At 38.0% G+C, this 23,069-nt stretch overlaps 1 protein-coding gene across 20 annotated transcripts in view; it reads left to right on the top strand.

The window, feature by feature from the left end:
* Positions 1-23,069, top strand: part of LOC133516130 (collagen alpha chain CG42342) — a 465,581-nt gene that overhangs the window by 433,809 nt on the left and 8,703 nt on the right. For 8 of the 20 annotated variants that reach the window (XM_061848896.1, XM_061848894.1, XM_061848891.1 and 5 more), the window contains 14 exons: positions 1,292-1,397; positions 3,279-3,367; positions 4,681-4,815; positions 6,328-6,354; positions 7,370-7,417; positions 9,445-9,549; positions 10,857-10,901; positions 11,931-11,993; positions 19,248-19,274; positions 19,468-19,521; positions 19,626-19,652; positions 19,724-19,759; positions 20,198-20,332; positions 22,592-22,894. In XM_061848896.1, coding sequence (XP_061704880.1) covers positions 1,292-1,397; positions 3,279-3,367; positions 4,681-4,815; positions 6,328-6,354; positions 7,370-7,417; positions 9,445-9,549; positions 10,857-10,901; positions 11,931-11,993; positions 19,248-19,274; positions 19,468-19,521; positions 19,626-19,652; positions 19,724-19,759; positions 20,198-20,332; positions 22,592-22,780 — 1,086 coding nt within the window. In that variant the 3' untranslated portion in view covers positions 22,781-22,894. Of the gene's footprint in view, positions 1-1,291; positions 1,398-3,278; positions 3,368-4,680; positions 4,816-6,327; positions 6,355-7,369; positions 7,418-9,444; positions 9,550-10,856; positions 10,902-11,930; positions 11,994-19,247; positions 19,275-19,467; positions 19,522-19,625; positions 19,665-19,723; positions 19,760-20,197; positions 20,333-22,591; positions 22,895-23,069 lie in introns of all 20 variants that reach the window. The other 12 variants (XM_061848899.1, XM_061848897.1, XM_061848880.1 and 9 more) reach the window with 11 other exon arrangements.

The raw sequence follows: 23,069 nt of genomic DNA, 5'->3' as shown, positions 1-23,069 counted from the left end.
AGCATGTTCCATCCTAGACTGCATCGGCACTTACCATCAGGTGAGATTGTGGTCAAATGCTTACCTTTTCGTAATAAAAAAAAAAAATGAAAATAGTATAGCATTGTTGTCGCTGCACTGTAGCAAATATAGTTACTAATTGACAATAGCGTGTAATTAGAAGCTGTAAACGGTTTGACTACGAGGCTGAAGATTCGAGTATCAAGAGGCTGATACGAAGATTATATTGGTATCTCTTCAGGTGGCATATACCTGTAGTTTTAAAATTGTTAGAATTTTAATTTTCTATTAAATTAAATTAATTTCAAATTGGTATAATAATGACACCTTATCAAATTGTTAACACCAAAGAGAATTTGAAATAGGGGCGGATTGTCAAATTAAACTTTGTAGCCACAGTAAATTTACTGCCATCTTTCAACACATGATTAAAACTTTTAGAACGCCATTTGCACTGATATGTGTTTTTGTATGGCGGCGTCGCTCTAAATATCATCATTTTGGCGTATGCGAACAATTGTTTTGGAATTGATTTTTGTAACATATATATATTACAATTTCGTAAGATATATTATTGATTGTGGTTATAAATAACCACTACATTTGAAATATCAACAGCAGGCAAAGCGCGTACCACTTATGTTTAAATTAAGATAACTGTATTTAGCAAAAGAGTTTTAGAAACATTCAATTCTTTATATTATAAGAGTGATTTCTTATTGCATTTCGCCATAGCTACTAAGTATAAGATCATATTCTTAAAGTAGTACAGAGACCCACAAATATAACGATATGTAGTGGAATACCTAACTGCAAGTAACTAGTTAATTCTAGTATTTCGTTATCAAGGCTATTAGTTGTCGTCGTATACCAATACACTATTTTTGTGGACATTGTGGGGAATGTTTTGTGAGGCAGAGATATAACATTAATGCACTACATTGATTAATTATCTGCCTCTATGTACAGTACAGATTTGAAACAAAGAAGAAGAAAGAACAAAGACAATTGCCCGTTGTTTAACCCCGCGTGACCTTATACGCAAACTTCTAATTTATCAGTGAAGGCGGTTATCGTAATTACTATTTTATACCTTCATTATCTGCTGGGAGCATAATTTACTAAACGTTATAGTTTCTTAAGTTTGTGTAATTATAGGTAGGTAGGTACATGTTACCTAACATGATTAAATACATTCGTTTAATCAAAGTGTCTGGTTTGCTGAAAAATATAAACATTTTGTGTTTTATCGAGGTTCTAAATGATAAACTATTTGACATTCGTTTTTCAGGGTGATAGAGGAGACAAAGGAGAACGTGGTTTCACGACAACGCTGAAGGGCGACGCTTTCCCCACCGGCATCATCGAGGGTCCTCCCGGCCCGCCTGGACCGCCTGGTAACATATCCATATATTATTCAGGTAGAGTGCATGTGTAGCTCATCTCAGCTGACTGCGGTCGTCTGATACTAAAACTTAGTCGGTATATTTTTTGAGTACCTACACAATTTTTTCAAACATCAGTATTTTAAAATTTTGTACTCGAAAATGTTGCTCGTGCTGTTTTAGTTTAAGAATACCGACTTACTTAGTACAACCAGCACCACTCAAAACCAAATAATACATTAACAACTTGCAAACTTTAACTAAATGTGTTGAGAGCGCTTGGTGACGCAATCAAATTAATCCTTTATGGTGTGGAGCCGAAAACAAGTTCATAGTTTAATAATCTTGTAATTAGTAGCAGTAGCTATTGATTTGCATGAAATTCAAGAAACACAATTCAGGCTTTCAATTTGTAATAAGATTCCACTTGTTATTGTCTATGTAGCTCGATGCAATAGGCCCCGCACTAGTAGTAAATGTCGTTGTAGAGTATAGGACAGACGGAGAAAAAGGAACGAAGATATGAGCGCGTAGGTTTGTGGGTATGATGATGGCGCGTGTGTACAGGCGCGGAGGGCGCTCGCGGCGAGAGAGGAGAGTCGGGCGCACCGGGGCCGGCCGGGCCGCCCGGCGACAAGGGCGCTCGCGGCAAGCGCGGCAAGCGGGTAACTACCGCGCGGCTCCCTGCGCGTGCCGGGGCCGCGCCGCATGCGCCATGCCCCACCGGCGATGGGGTACAAGCTCGCCTGTTGTCGTCATCGTCGCGTCAGCGACGCATGTTATCCCCAGTACCATTGGCACAGTCATCTAAATCTTCCGTAGCCACGACTTACTTCGGATGAACGCGTCCAATTCGATAATATCAAAAACGAACATATATTGGGGCTGCTATATGGACAACTAATGTTACGAAAGTTAAAATAATTAATACGTTTGTTTAGTTCAGTCCTATTCGGAGCTTGTATCCGCATTGCCCTTAAATATTTTATGAGATGAGAGCACCGCTACTACATACCTATATTTCGGAAGCAAATTAGTGTATAGAAAAGGCTGTCTTACTACTCGTACTTCTTCTCCTCTGTTTACTATGCTGTCCAGTAGCTTAATGCACGCGCACGCTGCACGCTGCACGTTATTTCTTCGATTAAGCTTTGGCGAGGACGTAATTAATGGTACAAATGATAACTAATTAATGCAGTTGTAGTACTTAGTTTTTGGTGTAGTCGCTTTTGTGTTACTGACACCACCCAGCGTCGCTTCACGCCGAGTGTACAGTGGAGATGGTGAGTTACATTTCAAAAGATGCAAGTCTTCCTAACTTTGTTCACTGATCTGATCTGTTTCACAACTTAACCTGCCTACATACTTAATCTTGAAGCTGCTTGTTAATCAGAGACGTGGAAAGATGCCAATCCCTGAGTGAAGTCAAAGTAAATAAAAAAATAAAATTATAGAATACTATACCTACAGATCTATTATCTTACGTACGTAAATTTATCACATCTCTGGTAGCGCAGCCAAAGTAACTTAAAAACATGTTTTTTTTATATATATATTTCTGTCTTTTATCTACGAGAAAATTTTACAGACCCATTCCGACAGTCTCATTTAACAAATTGAGTTCTCGACCGATTTAAACTCGTCAAGACTCATTATACGAGTCGCGTACTCGCTTAGGTTGACCCTGATTTTATGCTCAGCAATACTGATAATTTGCGATAGTGGTTCACATTTTTACGACTCAGTTTTGGCACTTCTAGATATTATTTTTTCAATTCATTTTAATTTGTCAAACAACTACCAACCAAAACTGCTTTTTTTTCAACTTCCGATTTCATCTTCCGTATTGTCTTTTATCTTGTGCATTATCTTAAATATACTTCGAACTTCCAGGGAAAAGCGGTGAAGCAGGTCCACGTGGTCCTCCTGGACTTGACGGTCTCAACGGGGAGGCAGGCGTACAAGGGCCTCCAGGAAAACCAGTAAGTTTCTTCTTTATTATATTGACATTTTATTTTTCTTAGCAAATGCCATGGGCATTCTGATATAAGCACTAGGGGTAGATGCAATCCAGTATATATTTCTTAGTGTGGGTATGCAAATAGAACAAGCCTGAAATAAACGAGGTACTTAAGGAAACCGTATTCCGTTTTTTTTCAACACCCTCATTATAGAGAGCTGACCTCAACAATTTACAAAACAACGAAACCCTCTTGTTATTTGTTATAGTTACTATTTTTTTAAATCCAATTGTACAGTCACCATCAGATATATCGGAGCGGCGAAATATCTGAACACGCACTCTTACGCCTACATAATAGAGACGTGTTCAGATATCTGTGAGCACCTGTGAGACTGTATCTGCGTTATTAGACGACTGGATTGACACCTCATTCATAAAGCAGTGTGGACTAATTGGCCCATTTGACCAATAAGGGCAAGCGGTTTGTCATCGGATAGGTTATTTTAAGTTGTAAAACTTTTAATATGGCAGGTAGTCCCAAATCTTTGTGTGAAAAAGTAGAATTTTTTTTTTCGATACTAAGTTCCTGTGTCGCAGATCATGAAGGTTTTATTATTATCGATGATTTTGTGTCATGCCATTTTAGTTTTTTATTCGTAGTTTCGACGCTAAGGTACAACTCATACTAAAGGTGCAAAGTAATTTCCCAAATTTACCTGTACCTATACAATACACACACTAAAAATCCTTACCATTCCTTTTTCCGCATTAGTAAAACGAAGTTGGATAAAACTTAGGTAAAACTGCTGTGATGCTCTCTGAGGTCTACAGATTGCTGATCTTCAATAGATTTAAAAATCCTTTGATGGTCGAATTAGAAGAAGATGGTTGAATTAGTCAATCAATAAATATAATTATACTTTTGTTTTATCCGAGTGTTCCATGATATCACTCACACACTTTTATTCATACTATGTAATATATGCATAATTTAGTGTTAAATTGCTCTTTGTCATGAGAATTCACCATCTATCTCAACATAAATTCCTAAATCGTAATTTTTAAAGCAGAGACGCGTTACACATAATGTTCGTACATATATACTGTTGATTTTTGTACATATACTTTCGGGTCACTGTTGCTATCTCTATTGCACGCGCATAAATATACATATTGCTGTCCCACCCATAATGCCGGTTGTGGCAGTTGTCAATGTCACTGTATGAGCTTGATAGCAATATAATTATGCGCGTGCAGTTGAGATAACGACATTCAATGAATGAAAATCTATGTAGAAAGCGTCTCTTCTTTATTATACATATACTTTTTCAGGGCGAGATCGGTCCAAAGGGTGAAAAGGGTGACTACGGCGACATGGGCTCACCGGGCATGCTGGGCGCACCTGGGTTGCCCGGACCTCCTGGATATCCAGGCCTTAAAGGCGACAAAGGAGATAAGGGTGACTCGGTGAGATTCATGTTTTTTTTCTGGAACTATTATCACCAAGTTATAAATTGTCCTTAAAATTACCAAACATAACGGGGAATTCTTCGACAGTGTCTCATCACTTAATGGATATCAATTAAAAAGCTCCATGGAAACTAGAGATTCGTTTAAATAAATAAATAAAAACTGTTATTTCAGACTAAAGGTCCAAGGTTAGTAAACATTCAAATCAAACCCTATTACTAGTGTTAGTACAATATAAAAAGTATATAGAACTAAAATTAAAAACTAATCAGTGGCCGCATGCAGTCCCTGCCAACGATTGCGCATGAGGCCATTTTCGCGTTCCATAAACACGCTCAGAATGCTGTTGGGGCTGCCGCACAGACGACGCATCAGTGAGGCGCACCTCTTGCTCATTATCGCCGCAAAGCTGTCAGGTGTGCCTCCTCGAACATACCAAAGGCACTGCAAAATCGCGGCTTTTAAACATCAGATTGAATTACAAAGTGCACTTAATGAAATATTACCATAGGCATTAAACTACAATGAAAGCAAAAGAGTCACATAGGTACAAGCATTTTAAGCAAGTATATTAAAATCAAGCGCCATCTTGTCATGTCTAGTCTAGAAAAAGAAGAAGAAGCTTTTCAAATTGTAATAAATAAACACTTTGCTGAGAAAAATACAGAGAAAGAGAAACTGAAATAAATGTCATATACTAAGAAAAAGTGACTAAGGCCTCCAGTGCCCTAGGCTGGAATCGAACCAGCGTCCTCTGCTATCGCGGCAGATGCCTGAGTCACTCGGCCACCGGGGTCACGGCGGCATTGGTAGAATTTTTCCAAGTATGTATATGCATTTCTTACTGAAGGCTTACGGCGCCACCTAGCCATCCCTAAGGTAGAACAGTATGGTTCATACCTTCTAACTGGATCCACTCAGGTGATACCGAGCTAGTGAGAGAAATGCGATCCCTGCGGTCGTGTTTTAATTTATCGCCACTCGTTGCGAATTTCCTATTCTTCGCACTTGTATCGTAATTTAATGTACTATTATACATTTGCTTTTAACGTGATAACGTCTTATAAATCGATGAACACCGGAAGCATGCACGAAAAAGTGTCACGTTGTGGACAGATATCCATGGTAACGTTGTAAGCAATATGCAATTTTTCATCAATGTTTTCTTATGACGTTATCACGCAAAATTATCGTCTGTAAACCGACTTTACCAACAACCATATAGTTTTTTAACCTTGATTTGTTATTACAAGCAACATGTCATCGGGTGGACTATTTCTAATAACTACTTTATTTGGTTTTGTGTTAAGGTCAATACACTAGCTTTACTCGTAAAAGACCTAAAATGATTTTGATATTGTAATTACCTACTTCAGTGTTACTGTAAAATTCTACTTTATCTAATCTGCCTACTGTAAAACAATGCGTTAATGTAAAAAATATTAAGTTGTCGCTGTATTGTTTCTATTTTCGGTATCTCTGGCGCGATGCGAACGGCGGCTACATTAGAAGTACAGAAAGCTGAGGAGACGACAGGTAACTATCGACTCTGATATACCAAGACTCGGTATTATAATCATCCATTGTAGCATTATAATATTCTATTGTTCCAAATAATAATGTACTCACTAATGTGGAAGGTACAGTCAGTATCAAATAAATAGTGACGGTCAAAGTGGCCAAATATATTGGAGCACGTCCTTATTTCTATGGTAACAAATAAAATAAATAAATAAATATTATAGGGACATTCTTACACAAATTGACTAAGTCCCGCGGTAAGCCAAGGAGGCTTGTGTTGTGGGTAGTCTGACAATCATATATATAATATACAAATACTTAAATACATAAAAAATACTCGTGACTCAGGAACAAATATCTGTGCTCATCACACAAATAAATGTCCTTACCGGGATTGGAACCCAAGACCATCGGCTTTATAGGCAGGGTCACTACCCACTAGGCCAGATCTGTCGTCAAAGGTATGTTATAATGTTATAATTGACCACTTTGGCTGTCAGTACCTATTTTATGCTGATTATACCAGGATAAATCAAACTAGGATGTACTACAGACTACAGAGTTGTAGACCGTAGAGGAGGAGGCTGATGGTCCCGGGTTCAAATCCTGGTAAGGGCATTTATTCGTGTGATGAGCATGGATTTTGTTCCTGAGTCATGGGTGTTTTCTATGTATTTAAGTATTTATAAATATTTATATATTATATATATCGTTGTCTAAGTACCCTCAACACAAGCCTTATTGAGCTTACTGTGGGATTTAGTCAATTTGTGTAATAATGTCCTATAATATTTATTTATTTTATTATTTATTTATTTATTATTTATTTTAAGAAACGCTCAATTAAGTACTACACAAATAAGGATTTATATGGCAGGTAATTAAGCTGTGTTACATTATATTTGGCCACTCCGGGCGTCACTATGTATTCCATGCGGACTGTACAACATTTGGGTATCCGACGTATCTTTATAATACCGAAACCATTTTTTTAATAACCCATTAACTGTTAATCTTATAGCCACTGTTGAACTTGCAGGGAGACGGCACCGGATACGAGCTGTACGGACATGAAATTGTGAGTAAAATATATTACATTGAAACCATTATATGTAGTATAAATTGTATAATTTATGTATATTTCACACAAAACATAATTCTATACGCTGTTAGATAACGACGTTTAGAATTATTTTTACATTGACTATATTGTGCGAATAAAATTAGATATCAGCTTTACCTAACTGGATAATTATTATTGTGAACAAGAGGAATTATTAAAAAAAAAAAAAAAAAAAAACAAAAAAAACCCTCCCGCTTACATATTTTTTTCAATCAATCAATCATAATTTATTCACAACAACATATATGGTACATGGGATGTAACAATAAAGACATAGAACCTTAATACGTTCGGCCGTTAGGCATGTGAAAATTAGTTTTGGGATAACCTAACTACTTATTTTAGTGCATGCTTTGAAATTGTCTTTTCACTAGCTTTCATTGTTTTCACCCATATTGCTATGGTAAGAAAACAAAACAACCCCAGCCCCCACCCCCACCCCCCTTTTTCATTTGCGGGCGCCATTTTCAAAATTTATATAATAATAATATAGCCTATGTCACTGCCACAATTCTGACCAATTCAACGACATCTCATAAGTCACACACCGTCCAATAGGTGTACCTACTCACAAATAACAAAAAAGTATGTATACTTACGTGATAATATTTGTGATTGTGCCTGTCAGTCCTCTTTGGCCTCTTGCGTCAATTTAGAGCAGATAAACACATTTGTCTCCGTTATCATGGGTTTTTTGCTATTGATACTCACATTTACAAAGAAATATGTGTGGAAATGTACTCACAAAACGAGTTAAATATGTATATGTGATCAATTTAAGTAAGAACTTTATTTGACCTTCATATTCGTACATGCATCTTATAAGTACAAATGGCATTCAAAAATGTCTTGGTTAAAGATCTAGTTTAAAAACTTTATTGTTATTATTTCTACACGAACATTGCCTTCCCCTACCTCTTTCTACTAAACTAGGAAACCCTGGAATAAACATATCGATTTGAAGCAGAGATTTATTAATTATATAAGATATCTCAGTAAACATCATTGCCTGTGTTTGACAGCGAAAGAACATGGCGCTGTACGGCGCCATATGTTTTTGGTAACCGAATTCTCAAACTTCAATTTTTAACAACCGATTTACCTCATAGTGTATGGAGCCGTACAGCGCCATATACGTCAGCTGTCTGTATGCATTTAATACGATCATCTAATCATAATTAATTAACAGAAAATAGACCACTACTTAAGTACAGAGTATGTATAATTACTTACAGAAATATAAATTTTTTACCTGTTTTTTTTATTTGGACATTTTACGGCAGATATATTTTTTTTTACTTTGTATAACCCTTTTATTGTTTGTTTACATTGTCATTAATGGTGTCAACTAAAACGCACCGCAGGGAGACGGTATCGAACTTCATGTTGAAGTTTGAACTTCCGCCTGGTTACAAATAAACAAGACACAAAACGCATGCGTTGTCATTCACAACGGCCATTATTGTAATAATTACTAGGTTTCGGACTCTTGGGTGATTTCTGTTTTTACTTACCTACATCGTTTATAAACATATTTGGCCACAGTTCAAAGCTGACGCGATAACTATATTGGTTTGCCTTAAGGCTCATTTAGACGGTGCGAGAACTCGCATACGAGTTTCTTTCCATTGCGGTGTTTGATTAGTCGGCTGAATTGGATGTAACCAATAATCCTCAATGTAACTAAAATCGCATACGAGTTCGCGCGCCGTCTAAATCAGCCCTTAGAAAACCTGATGATTTCCGTATTCATATTTTTAATCAGACAGAATTTTTTTCGCTTTTTAACACTACTCGATTAAACGAGACTATCTATTATCATGCTGTTACGTGGACAAGTACGCCCATCACATTCGTACAAACAGCAACACCCTTAACTGTCCATCCGACCTTATGCCTTTTGTAATAAGGTCCACCGATGGACAGTTAACAGTGTGGGCGATGGTACAGTATAGTCGGTTAACGATCGGTTTGTGTTGCAGATGATGGGCCCGCCGGGCGCGCCGGGGCCGGCGGGGCTGCCCGGCGTGGCGGGCCCGCCCGGCATCAAGGGCGACAAGGGCGAGCCGGGCGTGCGGGGCAAGACCGTAACTATGCTTACATTGTTCACATCGCACAGGGAGAAGCCAAGCGAAGCATGTCATACTAGTTATATAAATATACAGTTATGTAAAAAAATCTGCAAGCTCAAGATAAATGACATGGGACAAACCAAGGGTCAACAGGGGTGTTCATTCTCATACGTATTCTAGAACCTCATTAGGTTGCGCATTATGTGATGTAAGAGGATTTCCTCCCGCGGACGCTCCGGTTGTGGAATGATCTCCCAGCCGAATGCCGAGGTTTTCCAGGGGGTCTAGATTATGGGGTTCTTAAAAGAATGCGTGTACAGGTTTATAACAATTATAACGTAACGCAACTAGGCAACGCGCATGTGCAGGCCACGGTGACAGCTTACTATCAGGCGGGTCGTATGCTTGTTTGCCACCGACGTGCTATAAAAAAAGCTACGCTGCCTGGGGACAAGGGGTGCCCTCTGACGAGATATCCAAGTACGGTCCATGAAAATGGCACGCCGCAGGCCGCACCGCATCCCTAGTCTAGCCACGAGTACGAGTATTGGTAGCAAAAGCAATAAAGGACGATACAGACGAAGCATCCGGCCGTATGCTTATAAATATATTTCATAATACATATTATAACATTTATTGTGTAGGTTTTCTATTAGAAAAATACCTATCCCTTTTGAAATGTCTAATTTCTCAAATGTACAATACAATCATCCGTCGCCCTCCTATTAGTCACAATTTACTCAAAGCAATGTCCAATTATGACCAACGCTAAATTAATGCAATGCAATGTTAAATTAACAGTTTTGATGAATTGGACGACCGGTTTGGCTTAGTGGGTAGTGACCCTGCCTACGAAGCTGATGGTCCCGGGTTCAAATCCTGGTAAGGGCAATTATTCGTGTGATGAGCATGGATATTTGTTCCTGAGTCATGGGTGTTTTCTATGTATTTAAGTATTTATAAATTATATGTATCGTTGTCTAAGTACCCTCAACATAAGCCTTATTGAGCTTACTGCGGGACTTAGTCAATTTGTGTAATAATGTCCTATAATATTTATTTATTTATTTAATTATCCAAATCATCTATGACCACGTCGAAACTTAAAATTATATTGCGGGAAAAATTGACGCTAAAAAGTTATACAGTTAAGAATATACTAATGAATCTTTCAAGGAAAATTAACATAACTAACATGCCAAGTTAGTTATGAGATCATGACTGTGTAAGTTTTTCGGCAAAAATTTACAGTTAATTAGTGATTCTCAGAACTGTTGTAATTTATTATGTACCTACTGCAATATTATGTATTTATTTTGTAGGGAGATAGAGGAGAAAAAGGTGACGCGGGACCTATGGGATTACCAGTGAGTGTTAACTTTTGCAAATATCAAATATTTAAATGATCTCAATATGTTATAGTTATAACAATAGCAATATTTTATCAATAACTCTAGATTTCTAGAGAACATGTAAAAAAGCGTCATATTAAACGAGTCATTTAATATTACGTGTACAGTCAGCATCAAAAGTAGCGGATCAAATAACGCATAATTATAAGTATCTACCATTCTATAACAGCTTAAACAAAAGTGAGTCTTTAATATAAAACAACTAAGACTGTAAAAGAAAAATTTTTGAACGCGAATTTTAGAAAATTATCTACAATTGTAAGATTAATACGGAATATCAGATACTTTTGGCCCGTTGTTTCATCCGCTACTTTTGATGCTGACCGTACGTGTACAATCCGAATAATGCGGAATGCGTGGTTAAAAATAAAATCTATCGGGTTACTCGAGCGTGCCCACGGTGTATACTAGTTGAAATTATAATAAAGTACCTACTTAATAATTTTTTGAAACATATTTATTTACAATAACAATATACATAATGGATATATACAGATGATTACTATAACTAGTTTATATCTAAAATAGGCCCTTGAGGCATTGTACCAAGAATGCTGGCGGCATTTCCTCGTTGTATCGCAATACTGATACGTTGTGCGAGGAAGCCGCCAGCTCATCGGTCACCAGTTACGTCAACCAGACGTTTCGCGATTTCTCCAAAAAATTTGCGCGCGCTGGGACCCCATGGACCTAGAGTTTCAACGCCAAATGGTACAAAATGGTACTCTCTACCGAGGCTCTTATATTTATTAAGTTTCAAAATTTAGGCGCTTTCCGCCGCTGCACCCGCTTTTACATTATTAAATAACCTTAATAATTGTACCAGACAAGTATATATTTCATTGTATCTAATAACGATTATTATCAACTGTTTGCGTCATTGATATTTTATAATACGATTGTAAATAAATGAAAAGAGATGATTGATTAGAAAGTATTTTTAAACTACATAAACTTTAATGTTGCATTTTTTTTGTTTTCTAGGGTCCAGTTGGACTACCAGGCGAGCCAGGCGAGCCAGGCCGGCCAGGCGACTTAGGCCCTAGAGTAAGTTTCATATGCTCAGCTAGTAAATACTTGATAAACCACTAACACAACTCACTCGTTTGCACTAAATATTATTAATGGTTGGGAAAATGGATTGCAACGGCAGCATGTTTAGTTTATCGCTGTGAAGCAAATAGGAACGCTGTGAACTAGATAATTATTCCCCGCTTTATCAAGTTTTAACCGTCATTATACTGGTAAAAACCGTCACGTTTCCCAAGTATCACCGACGTACTTTATATATATATATATCTAGTGCTGAACCGTTACCGTGAATATCAGAAACTGGTATTTTCTCGATAACATTCCCAGTACTAAGGGAGGTTTCAGTGCAGTTGCACTATTAACAACTTAGTGTAGGTATTCCTATTTGATCCACATCTACGATGTCATTGGATTTCGGGACTAAAATAGCTTCCTATTTTAGCTTCACAGTAATTAAAGATATTTTGATACGAATAACGCGGTTTGACGCTTACCCAACATTAGCACCTGGCCTTAATAACTATAATCGTACGGTCCACTGTGACATAATTCTATAGGGCTAAAAAATCAAAAAATAAAAGAAAAAATGCGCCAATGACTGTGTGCTAGTGTTGGGTGAAGCTTACCGTAGTGTGGCGTGGTACTAACCCGGGGGTATGGCCACTACAGGAGAACCGGTGGCCACCTGACTTCACCTTCACGTAGTGATGCCGCGCCGCTCCGCCCGCGCGCCGCTGTCCCGCTCGCGCTCGTCACCTGCGCCGCTGTAAATTGTAATATTTGTACGTACGTTGTATGTAGTTTTAAGCTAGATGTAAGCGACGTTACCAAATTTAGCGTAAGTGTTACAGACCTGTGTAAAAGATAATATTTTTGACATTGTGCCGTGCGTTACACATCGAGCTAGCTTTAGGTTCCGGAAGCAATGCGTCAGAATCAACTTTATCTTCAGTTTGAGGCTTAAATCTTTATAATTATTTATGCAGTTTTATATTTTATATGTACTCTAAAGAGATTCAAACGAATTAGGGAGGAGAGTTCAAATAAATATTTTATTTTTATGATATGACAATCCCCGATTACGCCATTATAAAAAATAAAATTATCAATCAAACAGTAAGGGTCATTATGCCAAATAAAAGCAAATATGAGAACCGTAATTATAAAATACTTATTTCATTTTTTAGGGTTCCGTAGCCAAATGGGAAAAAACGGAACCTTTATGGATTCGTCATGTCTGTCTGTCTGTCTGTGCGTATGACACAGCCACTTTTTTCCGAAACTATAAGAACTATACTGTTGAAACTTGGTGGTAGATGTATTCTGTAACTTCTAAAATAAGAGAATGATAAAACTAAAAAAAAATATATGATGTACATTACGATGCAAACTTCCGCCGAAAATTGGTTTGAACGAGATCTAGTAGATAAGTAGTTTTTTTTTAATACGTTATAGTTGGTAACCCTTCATGGGCGAGTCCGACTCGCACTTCGCCGCTTTTTTAATATTTGTTCATTTGAGTCCTCAGAACACAGCAATTCAACACACACTAGCGCAGCAAGTAAATCTGTAGGCGCTATTTGACTGTTCATTATATGTATGTATTGTTAAAAATTTTCTTCGATTTTGCACATGTTCAGTGTTCCGACCAACCAACCGTCAGACCGAGGTACTAAATAATCAACTACTTACATTATACTACAACAGCTGATAAACATCTGTGAGAGATATGCCGTGACATATGGACTCAAGTACAATGAAACAAAAAGCGAGCTCCTGGTGTTTAAGGCCGGGAAGAAGATATATAAAAAGGTTCCACCTGTAACGCTAAACGGCAAGCTGCTTGTGAGGGTTACAAAATTCAAGTACTTGGGTCACTGGGTCACGGACGATCTCACAGATGATTTAGATATGGAGAGGGAACGGAGAGCGCTGGCCGTGCGCTGCAATATGCTGGCACGCAGGTTCGCAAGATGTACTAATGAAGTTAAAATAACATTATTCAAAGCTTATTGTCAGTCCATGTACACTTGCGCCCTGTGGACCAGATATACGCAGAAATCGTACAGTGCTCTCCGGGTCCAGTATAACAATGCCTTCAGGGTGCTGATGGGGCTGAATAAATATTGTAGTGCATCGGGAATGTTTGCGGAAGCTCGAACGGATTGTTTTTATACAATAATCCGTAAACGTGTTGCCTCCCTGATGCACAGGATATGGAACAGCACCAACAGCATCCTGAAAGCCATTGCCGAGAGATGGGACAATCCTATCTTATTTTTCTGGGTGAGAAAACACATGCTGTCGAGTTTTATCACCCGGAAAATATTGTTATAGGATTATTTATGTTTTATTAATTTAAATTTAAATTTATTAATTTATTGATAGTCATCATTGTTTACTAACCATTTTTCTACATGTGTAACTACTAACAAAAATATGGATTTGAAAAAGTCTGAAATAAAAATAAATTAATTCATTAATTCATTATTCTACTCTCTAAATACTTAACTTCTATTTATCTTGATTTTGGCTATACCATCGCCCACACTGTTAACTGCCCATGGGTGGACCTTACTACAAAAGGCATAAGATTTACCGATGGAGAGTTAAGAGTGTTGCTGTTTATACACTTGCAGACTTGCACCAATGCCAACTAACAAGTGGTAATAATATTCATATGAATTGGCGCGCTGGTGTGAGTCGACCAAGTTTCATGTCTACAAGATGTAACAAAAATAGTGGGGATCCGTTTAAGGGCATATTCGGTTTCATGTTCTGTTTAGGAAAAAAGTAGAATAAAAAAAATGATGAGGGGATTTTTTTTTCTTGGGCCAGGTCATCCAAATCGGCTAACCTTCGATACAAAGGCCAACTTTTTCTTCTACTTTTGCCTAATCAGAACACGATACCAAATATGCTCTTAAACGGATACCCTCGTTTTGTTATGCCTTGTATACACATTAATTTCCTGATTATTTTGTCTCTTCATTATAGTTAATAAGATAAGTAGGTAATCAATGTACCTTATACCAAACAATTATGTACATAGTTATAATCAGAGTGAATATTTTTAAAAGTTAGAAATATTTTTTGTATATAGAGGAAACGAAACGGTTTGTGCCGTACTTATCTCTTAATACCTCACTAAGACTGCACTGCGCATGACTTCAGTGTCAACTCTGCCTCGCTTGGCATTAAAGCACTAATAACTTGTTTAACAACCAGTAAGAGCTCCGTCAACAAAGTTTTGTACGGAGCTCTAAAATGTACCAACTGCACATATGCTAACTGCGGCAGAAGTAGGCACACTGCAAATCGTGTCGCTTTGTATGGATTAGTGTGAATGCGTACTATATTATATTACAATGCGCCACTGCATACCTGATGGATACCTTTTTGCTATACGATCATTATTCATGCGACGTTTCAGTTACCCACGTCATATAATTTGTCATTATAACTAAAGTTGCCCTCAGAATCAGGCGAACTAAATTAACAAGTCAATGTGCACAAATGATACCACAGTTTGGCCATTGCTGTTCATATCGATATTTTCAATAAAGTTTGAATTAGAGAATATCGCTAGAATTCACTGCAGTGCTAGGGGCGCTACTCTTGTGCAGTCAGTTCAATTGTAACTTTAAGTATTTTTTTAATTTATTTTACAAATGTTATCATTAAATCACCAATTTTACATTCATGATGACAACCGAGCTCTAGAAATAAACAACTCGCTCACAAATCTGCATACTAACATCGAAATTTGGCATTTTCGCGTCCACACTTCTTGATCGGCAACGTCATAATCTTACAATCGAATCAACCACTTTGCTCGTGACGTTCATAAATCTAAATCCTTTTCTGACCCCTTTATATCTTAATATTCGATGTAATTTTATCGACATATACTCATGACTATGTTTTCTTTGTTATTCCTGGTATAATTTTCTCTGTCAATCTCATGCCAATTTAGTTCGCCTGATTCTGGAGGCAAGTTTATAGAATAACTATAAGTATACATTACATACCCATGTGGCCTAGTTAATTTCCAATAGCGAATGTCATACATTTTGTCGTAATAGACCGTATCCCGACAATGATCACTAAGAAACAGACGTACACTCGTTTATATAATAAATATGACTAATAGTTGCAATGTGCGCAGTTTTGTATATATACCTACGTATTATTCTTAAAAAGATGTGTTGTATGCGCAGAGACAATTTGATGGTACGAGCAAAAAAGTTAGCGCAACTCAGCCAATATACACCGTGTCCAATAAGTTCGAATACAAACTTTTAGCACTTGCTGTATAGACATACGGATCGCTGGATATAAAATTCTTATTTTAATTTAAAAAGTATATTGACATAAACATAGTACTATAATTTCATGAGTCACGTATTTTTAGTTTGGCTTGAATACACGATGAAGTACGTTCGTGAAGAAATTATTAGAAAATTCCTTAAAGGCGACAGGCCATGTGCTATATTCAAGGCGTTACAACCGCATGGAATTAAACGGAATCTGGTTTATACTACTATAAAAAGGTATAAAGAGATCTCTTCTACAGAGGACAGGAAAAGATCCGGTCGGCCCCGCTCAGCTAGAACTGAAAAAGTGGTAAAGGCTATAAGAGAGCGAATTCGGCGGAAAAAACACCGATCTATTAGAAAATTAGCTGCTGATCTGAAAATTTCCAGGGGATCTGTACATAATATATTGAAAAAAGATCTTGGATGTCATGCTTATAAAAAACGAAAAGTACATGGCATTTCAGATGCAACCAAGAAAAAGAGAGTAGAAAGATGTAGCACCATACTTTCTTGGCACGCAGGTGACGAATTTGTTTTCTCAGACGAGAAACTCTTTGTGTTAGAGCAGCCTCATAACGCCCAGAACGACCGGTTGTGGGCAGCACGGATAGAAGACATTCCAGAGTATGAAAAGAATGTGCCTAGGTTCCAGAGCTCACCATCAGTGATGGTTTGGGGTGCTCTTTGTAAGAGGGGCAAACTGCCTCTAGTTTTTATTGATAAAGGCGTCAAAATCAATGCGGCATACTATAAATCGGAGGTTTTGGAGAAAAATGTTGCCCCAAATTTAAAAAATATGTTTGCAGACGATTATTATGTTTTCCAACAAGACGGAGCTCCGTCGCATACGGCAAACGCTGTTCAAGCTTGGTGCAAGGCTAATTTGACCGATTTTTTGCCGAAAACTGAATGGCCACCAAGTTCTCCAGATTTAAACGTACTAGATTATTTCGTATGGTCATACATGCTCTCGAAACTAAATAATTATAAAGTCGCAAACCTGAGCCATTTTAAAAAGGTTATCATGCAAATATGGGACGATATGCCGATGGATGCGGTGCGTGCCGCTTGTGACTCTTTTGAGAAACGTTTGAAACTTGTAAAAAAAGTTAAAGGTGGAGTTATTCCAAAACATTTGTTGTAAATATTGTATATAAATGTGGCTTTCATTTAATATAATTTTCATAACATAAACTACGCGTAAATTTATTTTATTAAGGATCATAACTGTATTCGAACTTATTGGACACGGTGTAAATTGTAGTCGTTTAAGTAAACATTCATCATATCTTCTCATTATAATATTGTAACTATTCTATTTACCTATCTTTTAATATCCTTTACATGTGCTATCTAAGTATGTATGAAAATAGTTCGCCCAATGTGTATTGTAGCGAACAATCTGTTGTAAGGTCTAATTGTGGAAGTTGTGAGGCGTTTGCCGTGTATGGTGTGTAACAATAGGTACTTAGTAAGCAAAGCGTCCCCGCGCCACGCCGCTGCCGCCGCTTAGTAGGTACCCACTTGACACTTAAAATATCTTAACATACAATAGACAACTGGACAAAACTAAGGGCCACTTGCACGATCCAGGGTTAGCCACTAACTCCGAGTTAACCGTTGACACAGGGTTAAATTGTACTGGTATAATTGACAAAATATAATTTGCACCGATTGGTCATAAAATTTTATCTTAATGAATACAAAAGGACAAAAGAGGTGTGAAGTGCTTTTCCGCACGTCGGATCCATACAGCGGGAATAACTAGTTATGATACTTTGTGTTTCTGGGATAATATCGACACGTTATTAGCTAAATCAACCTTTTTTTCGACACAAATCGTATTTAATTTGAAATTAATGTTTCTTTACATACATTTTTTTTTTTTTTTTATATAATAGACTACGAATTAAAAAGGTGGAATACTAGGTAAACTTAGAAATTAATATGTACAAAAGTAACTAGGATCAAGATTGTTTTGTTACCCTATTGTAAAAGAGCCATTAGCGATGACATTCAACGGTGCAACTAATGCAATTTCCTCGACCATAATTTAGCAGTACAATTTAACCCTGTGTTAAAGGTCAACTCCGAGTTAGTGGCTAAATCTGGATGGTAAATGTGGCCCTAAGAGGGTTATTTTTTAATATTATTACCGAACCTAACCTGCTCCCTTTTCAAAAAGATTTGGTTTACTTCAATTACATAAAGATTGGTTTAAAACACAAGCTTTAGCGGCGCGCGGCGGCAGCAGGGTGGTGACGGCGTGCGACCGCGTATACCCGGGTGTTACCGTCCCGAGGGGCCGGCGCCTCGCGCACCGCGCACCGCGCGCGTCGCGCCCCTCAACTCTCCTAATGTTATGTACTTTAATGTTGACTTGTACGTACGTATTCACCTTTATCTATTTATCGAGCATTTTCCTATTATATTCCATTGCCATTTTGTATGCTGTTGTAATAACAAATAATTATATCTAATGACGAAATGTACAAATCATATCTAATAGTTGTTAAGGATAAGCGCATACATATGGAGCACTCCGCTCGCCGCTCGAGGTTTCCTACCTCTAATCTAAGTGTATATCTTCTAAAGTTCTTCATATAAATACTCCTTCCTATCTATGTATTCTATTCTAATGGGGGTACCTCCTAATCTATAAGCCTACTCTTAAGGATTTAGTTTTTTTATGAGAATTGAAAGTTGTCATTTGTACCATACGTCACGAGAGCATAAGAATATTGTTGTTTACAAATTATTTTGAGGAAAATAAATATTTGCATGCTATGCATACCAGTCTTTCTCTTCTGCCTTCCATCCTGATTGTGAATGAGCTACCTACGGCTATCTATCTGGCGACCTTCCTCGTTCCGTCGCATGTCGCTGTAACTGCACCCACGCCTGACCACCATAAGAGAAGCGTTGATTTGACCGGTGCGTTGTTCCGCAGGGCCCGCCTGGACTCGACGGTATGAAGGTGAGTATCCCGACGATTCACTTTACGCTCCTCCGCTACATACATTCAACAAAATTCACCTCACTCATTTGTAAATAACAGCATTGAAACAAGCTTTAGTAATATCGCTAAGACATTCATAATCTTATTATTTGTAAGCGCTTGATTGTTGAGAGGAGCGCGCGTGTAAGTGACGAGTGCTTGTCCTGTGCAGGGCGCGCAGGGCGAGCCGGGCAGCAAGGGAGAACGCGGTGACCCGGGGCTGCCGGTACGTGTAGAAGCTGCTTCCGCAAAATACTTGCTTCGCATCCCTAATAGTGCACTAACAACACTGATCGACTAATACACTGATGCGCACTTAACAATTTTCAGGGCACGGATGGCATTCCAGGACAAGAGGTTAGTTGGCGGGTATGTAGTGATGTGATGTAGTATGCGTATGTAGCGCTAACATGTTGTTTCGCTCGCAGGGCCCGAAGGGCGACAAAGGATATAAAGGAGAACCCGTAAGTGCAGGAACGAATCTTGGCCTTCCACAATTTTCTGCTTCCTGCATCCACTGTTTCGGATTTCCATCGACATGTCTCTAATTTTCCGAGTTAAAATCTCATTTGCATGGCTTCACTAACACGGTGTGCATCAATACAACGTAATGTATAATAATAATAGAGACCTCGTAGAAGTGGTTCTCGGTTTCGTTTCTGCTAAGTGAGTTCTACTTAAACGGAATCGAAAACGCAGCCAGTGTCTGGGGTTCGGCCCGTTTCTTTACTATAGAAAGCAAGGCAGTCTTAGGTATTCATGTCCAATGAAAGAGAATTAAGCGAAGTTGCTGTGTACGAAGATGTTGGTGGATATATCGGCTGCCCTGCATGCATGAGGGTCGAGCGCTGGTGGCGAGGTGTCAGTGGAACAACGTATTGTAACGCGGTATTATTGTGCAGGGTCCAGCAGGGAAGCGCGGGCGCAAAGGAGACAAAGGTGATAAGGGCGAGCAAGGTGTGCCAGGACTGGACGCGCCGTGCCCGCTTGGGCCCGACGGTTTACCGTTACCAGGATGTGGATGGCGACCCGCCAAGGTAAACCACGCTTACACAACTCAGCAGGTACCTACTGCGTGCCAATACTACTATAGTAGTGTACTTAACCTAATAGTGTTTGGTTACTAAATTAATTAATTATGGGTGGGGTCCATTCACGCTCAATGTACGAGGGGTGATCCAAAAGTAATGATAATTAAATTATTTTAGTGGATGCAAACAGTAAAGCGAGGCGGTTCCTGTCCACTTAATAATTTTTTTTTTAAAGAATATAGATCTGTTACTGAGATAGATCCATTTATTCGTGAGTTGTCGAAAAAAATGCGTGGGAATGGAGAAAACTAAAGTGAGCACCGTTACTAAGTACTTCTGTTTGAAAAAAATGTGTACCAACCAAACAAATTTAGCGGGACCTTGGGGGACCCTACTTCCCCGTATTCTACAGTTGCACGCTGGTGCAAGCAGTTTAACCTGAGTCGAACATCAACTAACTTACTAAAGAAAACGACAAAAAAATCACGATCTCGTGTTAGCAGATAGAAGGATACCTATCAGGCATCTAGATGAACTCACGAGGACCTCTTGTGGTAGTATTCAACCTTAACGCATGAATTACACATGAAAAATGTCTCCGCTCGTTGGGTGCCTAGAATGTTAACGGCCGAACAAAAGACCCCCCTACAAGGCCGATATTGCAGCGGCAGCCATACGTCATGCAGGGTTCAAATTGCCAGAAAGCCGCCCATATTTGACAGATCTAGCCCCCATCGTCTTTTATCCCTTTCCACGGCTGAAGGAGCATCTAAGAAGCACCAAATTTTTGAATTATAGCGAAGCAATGGCTTCTTGAAGGCATTTTTTAAGGGTCAACAAAACATTTTTTTTCCATGTGAGTAAGCTTTCTAAAAGACTAAATTGAAAAATAAAATATGTTTTTAAACATGTGATGTTTTTCATACTGATTATCATTACTTTTGGATCACCCTCGTATTAAAGAAAACATACTTAAAACTAGGTACTGGTACAGTATTTAAATTGAGACTTGACAAGCTAAAGCAAATTAAAACCGACACTAAGGAGATTCCAAAAATACTAAGAATACATCTTAGATCTCGTTTTGCCGCCGACTACATATATATATTCCTGTTAATACGTTGTTGTATCCTTTTATAGGTAGTTCAGTACAAAGGCTATTTCAGTGACAAGGAATATGTTTTATGAGTGACGTAATACAAAACGCTTATTGTAATTTCCTCAACAATTTAGCAAATGAAACTGCATTTTAAGAAGCTAAAGCAGGGATACGTCAGTAGAGAGTAGAAGCTTCCTTCATATGACTTTATTTACATTTTATAAATCATTTGATATAGTAACTAATAACTAAAAATAAATACTTAGCTTACAACATGTGGGTTTTATCCAATTAAGATTCCTATCTCAATTAGTAGTTGCCAAGAAACAAAAAAATTACATAACGTATAATATTTTCAGACATAAGCCAGAGATCGGACAAATTTGCGTCATTGCTCGCAATAATGTGGACATGACTCAAATATGTAAACATTTAATTAATTTCTTACTTGACTTAAATTTTAATTCCTAGTCAATAAATACAAAAGTTTGTTAAAGTATAGATTTATTAACGAAAATAATCAGTATTTTTTCCAAAATTTCTGCTGTCAGTCTATTTCTTTTTACATCAAAAATAAACTTAAGTGCTGAAAAACTTCGCTCGCACTCCACTGATGTTAATGGGGCAAACTTAAGTAGTTTTATCTATATTTTCTGTTCTTTGTTTAGTTTATCCCGATTTTGAGGTTATCGCCCACAACTTAGACCGGAAATAAACTCTGAATTATACTTGAATAATAATATTCCTATAAAACTACTTAAGTTTGCCCCATTAACATCAGTGGAGTGCGAGCGGAGTTTTTCAGCACTTAAGTATATTTTTGATGTAAAAAGAAATAGACTGACTTGACTGTAGAAAATTTTGAAAAAATACTGATCATTTTCTTAATAAATCTATACTTTAACAAACTTTTGTATTTATTGACTAGGAATTAAAATTTAAGTCAAGTAAGAAATTAATTAAATGATGACATATTTGATTAATTTTGGAGTCATGTCCACATTATTGCGAGCAATGACGCAAATTTGTCCGATCTCTGGACATAACATACTAGCTTACATTCCCATCTAATGAATTACTCTTTGTTGTACGTTAATGCATGCAATGTTTGAGCATAACAATAATAATTATGTAGTGGGTAGTTGAGTGCATGTGTGGTGTGGCAGGAGTCCGTGGCGGCGCTACCTCGGGAGCCAGGCGAAGAGGGCGCGGGAGGGGGAGGGCCGGGGGACGTGGGGGAAGAATCAGAGGAAGAGCCTGGCGAAGAGTACGATGTGCGCGAGGATGAGCTTGATGCGCCCCGAGATTACGACGACTACACCGACAATGCGCATCTCGCCCTGCACCATGACTGAACCCCTTAACCCTTAACCACTTTTTCATCTAACACCCGATTTCACCTTAGACTCGATCGATCTCCTGCTAGTGGCGTTGGGCGTACATACCTACATTAGGTACATTACTCATAGGTACCTAATATTGTAATTTTTTCCTTATCGTGATTACTAATTCCGCGTTGTTATTTTATCCACTTTTTTGAGAACTGTAATAAGTTTCGGGAAGTAGGTTTTACAAATTATTATAATTGTGTGCACATGATATTCTGTGAATTTTTAACGGCATAATAAATTGTACTCATTTTAT

Source organism: Cydia pomonella, chromosome 3 (genome assembly GCF_033807575.1).
Source record: "Cydia pomonella isolate Wapato2018A chromosome 3, ilCydPomo1, whole genome shotgun sequence".
Taxonomy (NCBI): domain Eukaryota; kingdom Metazoa; phylum Arthropoda; class Insecta; order Lepidoptera; family Tortricidae; genus Cydia; species Cydia pomonella.
This window is presented reverse-complemented; position numbering and strand designations above follow the sequence as displayed.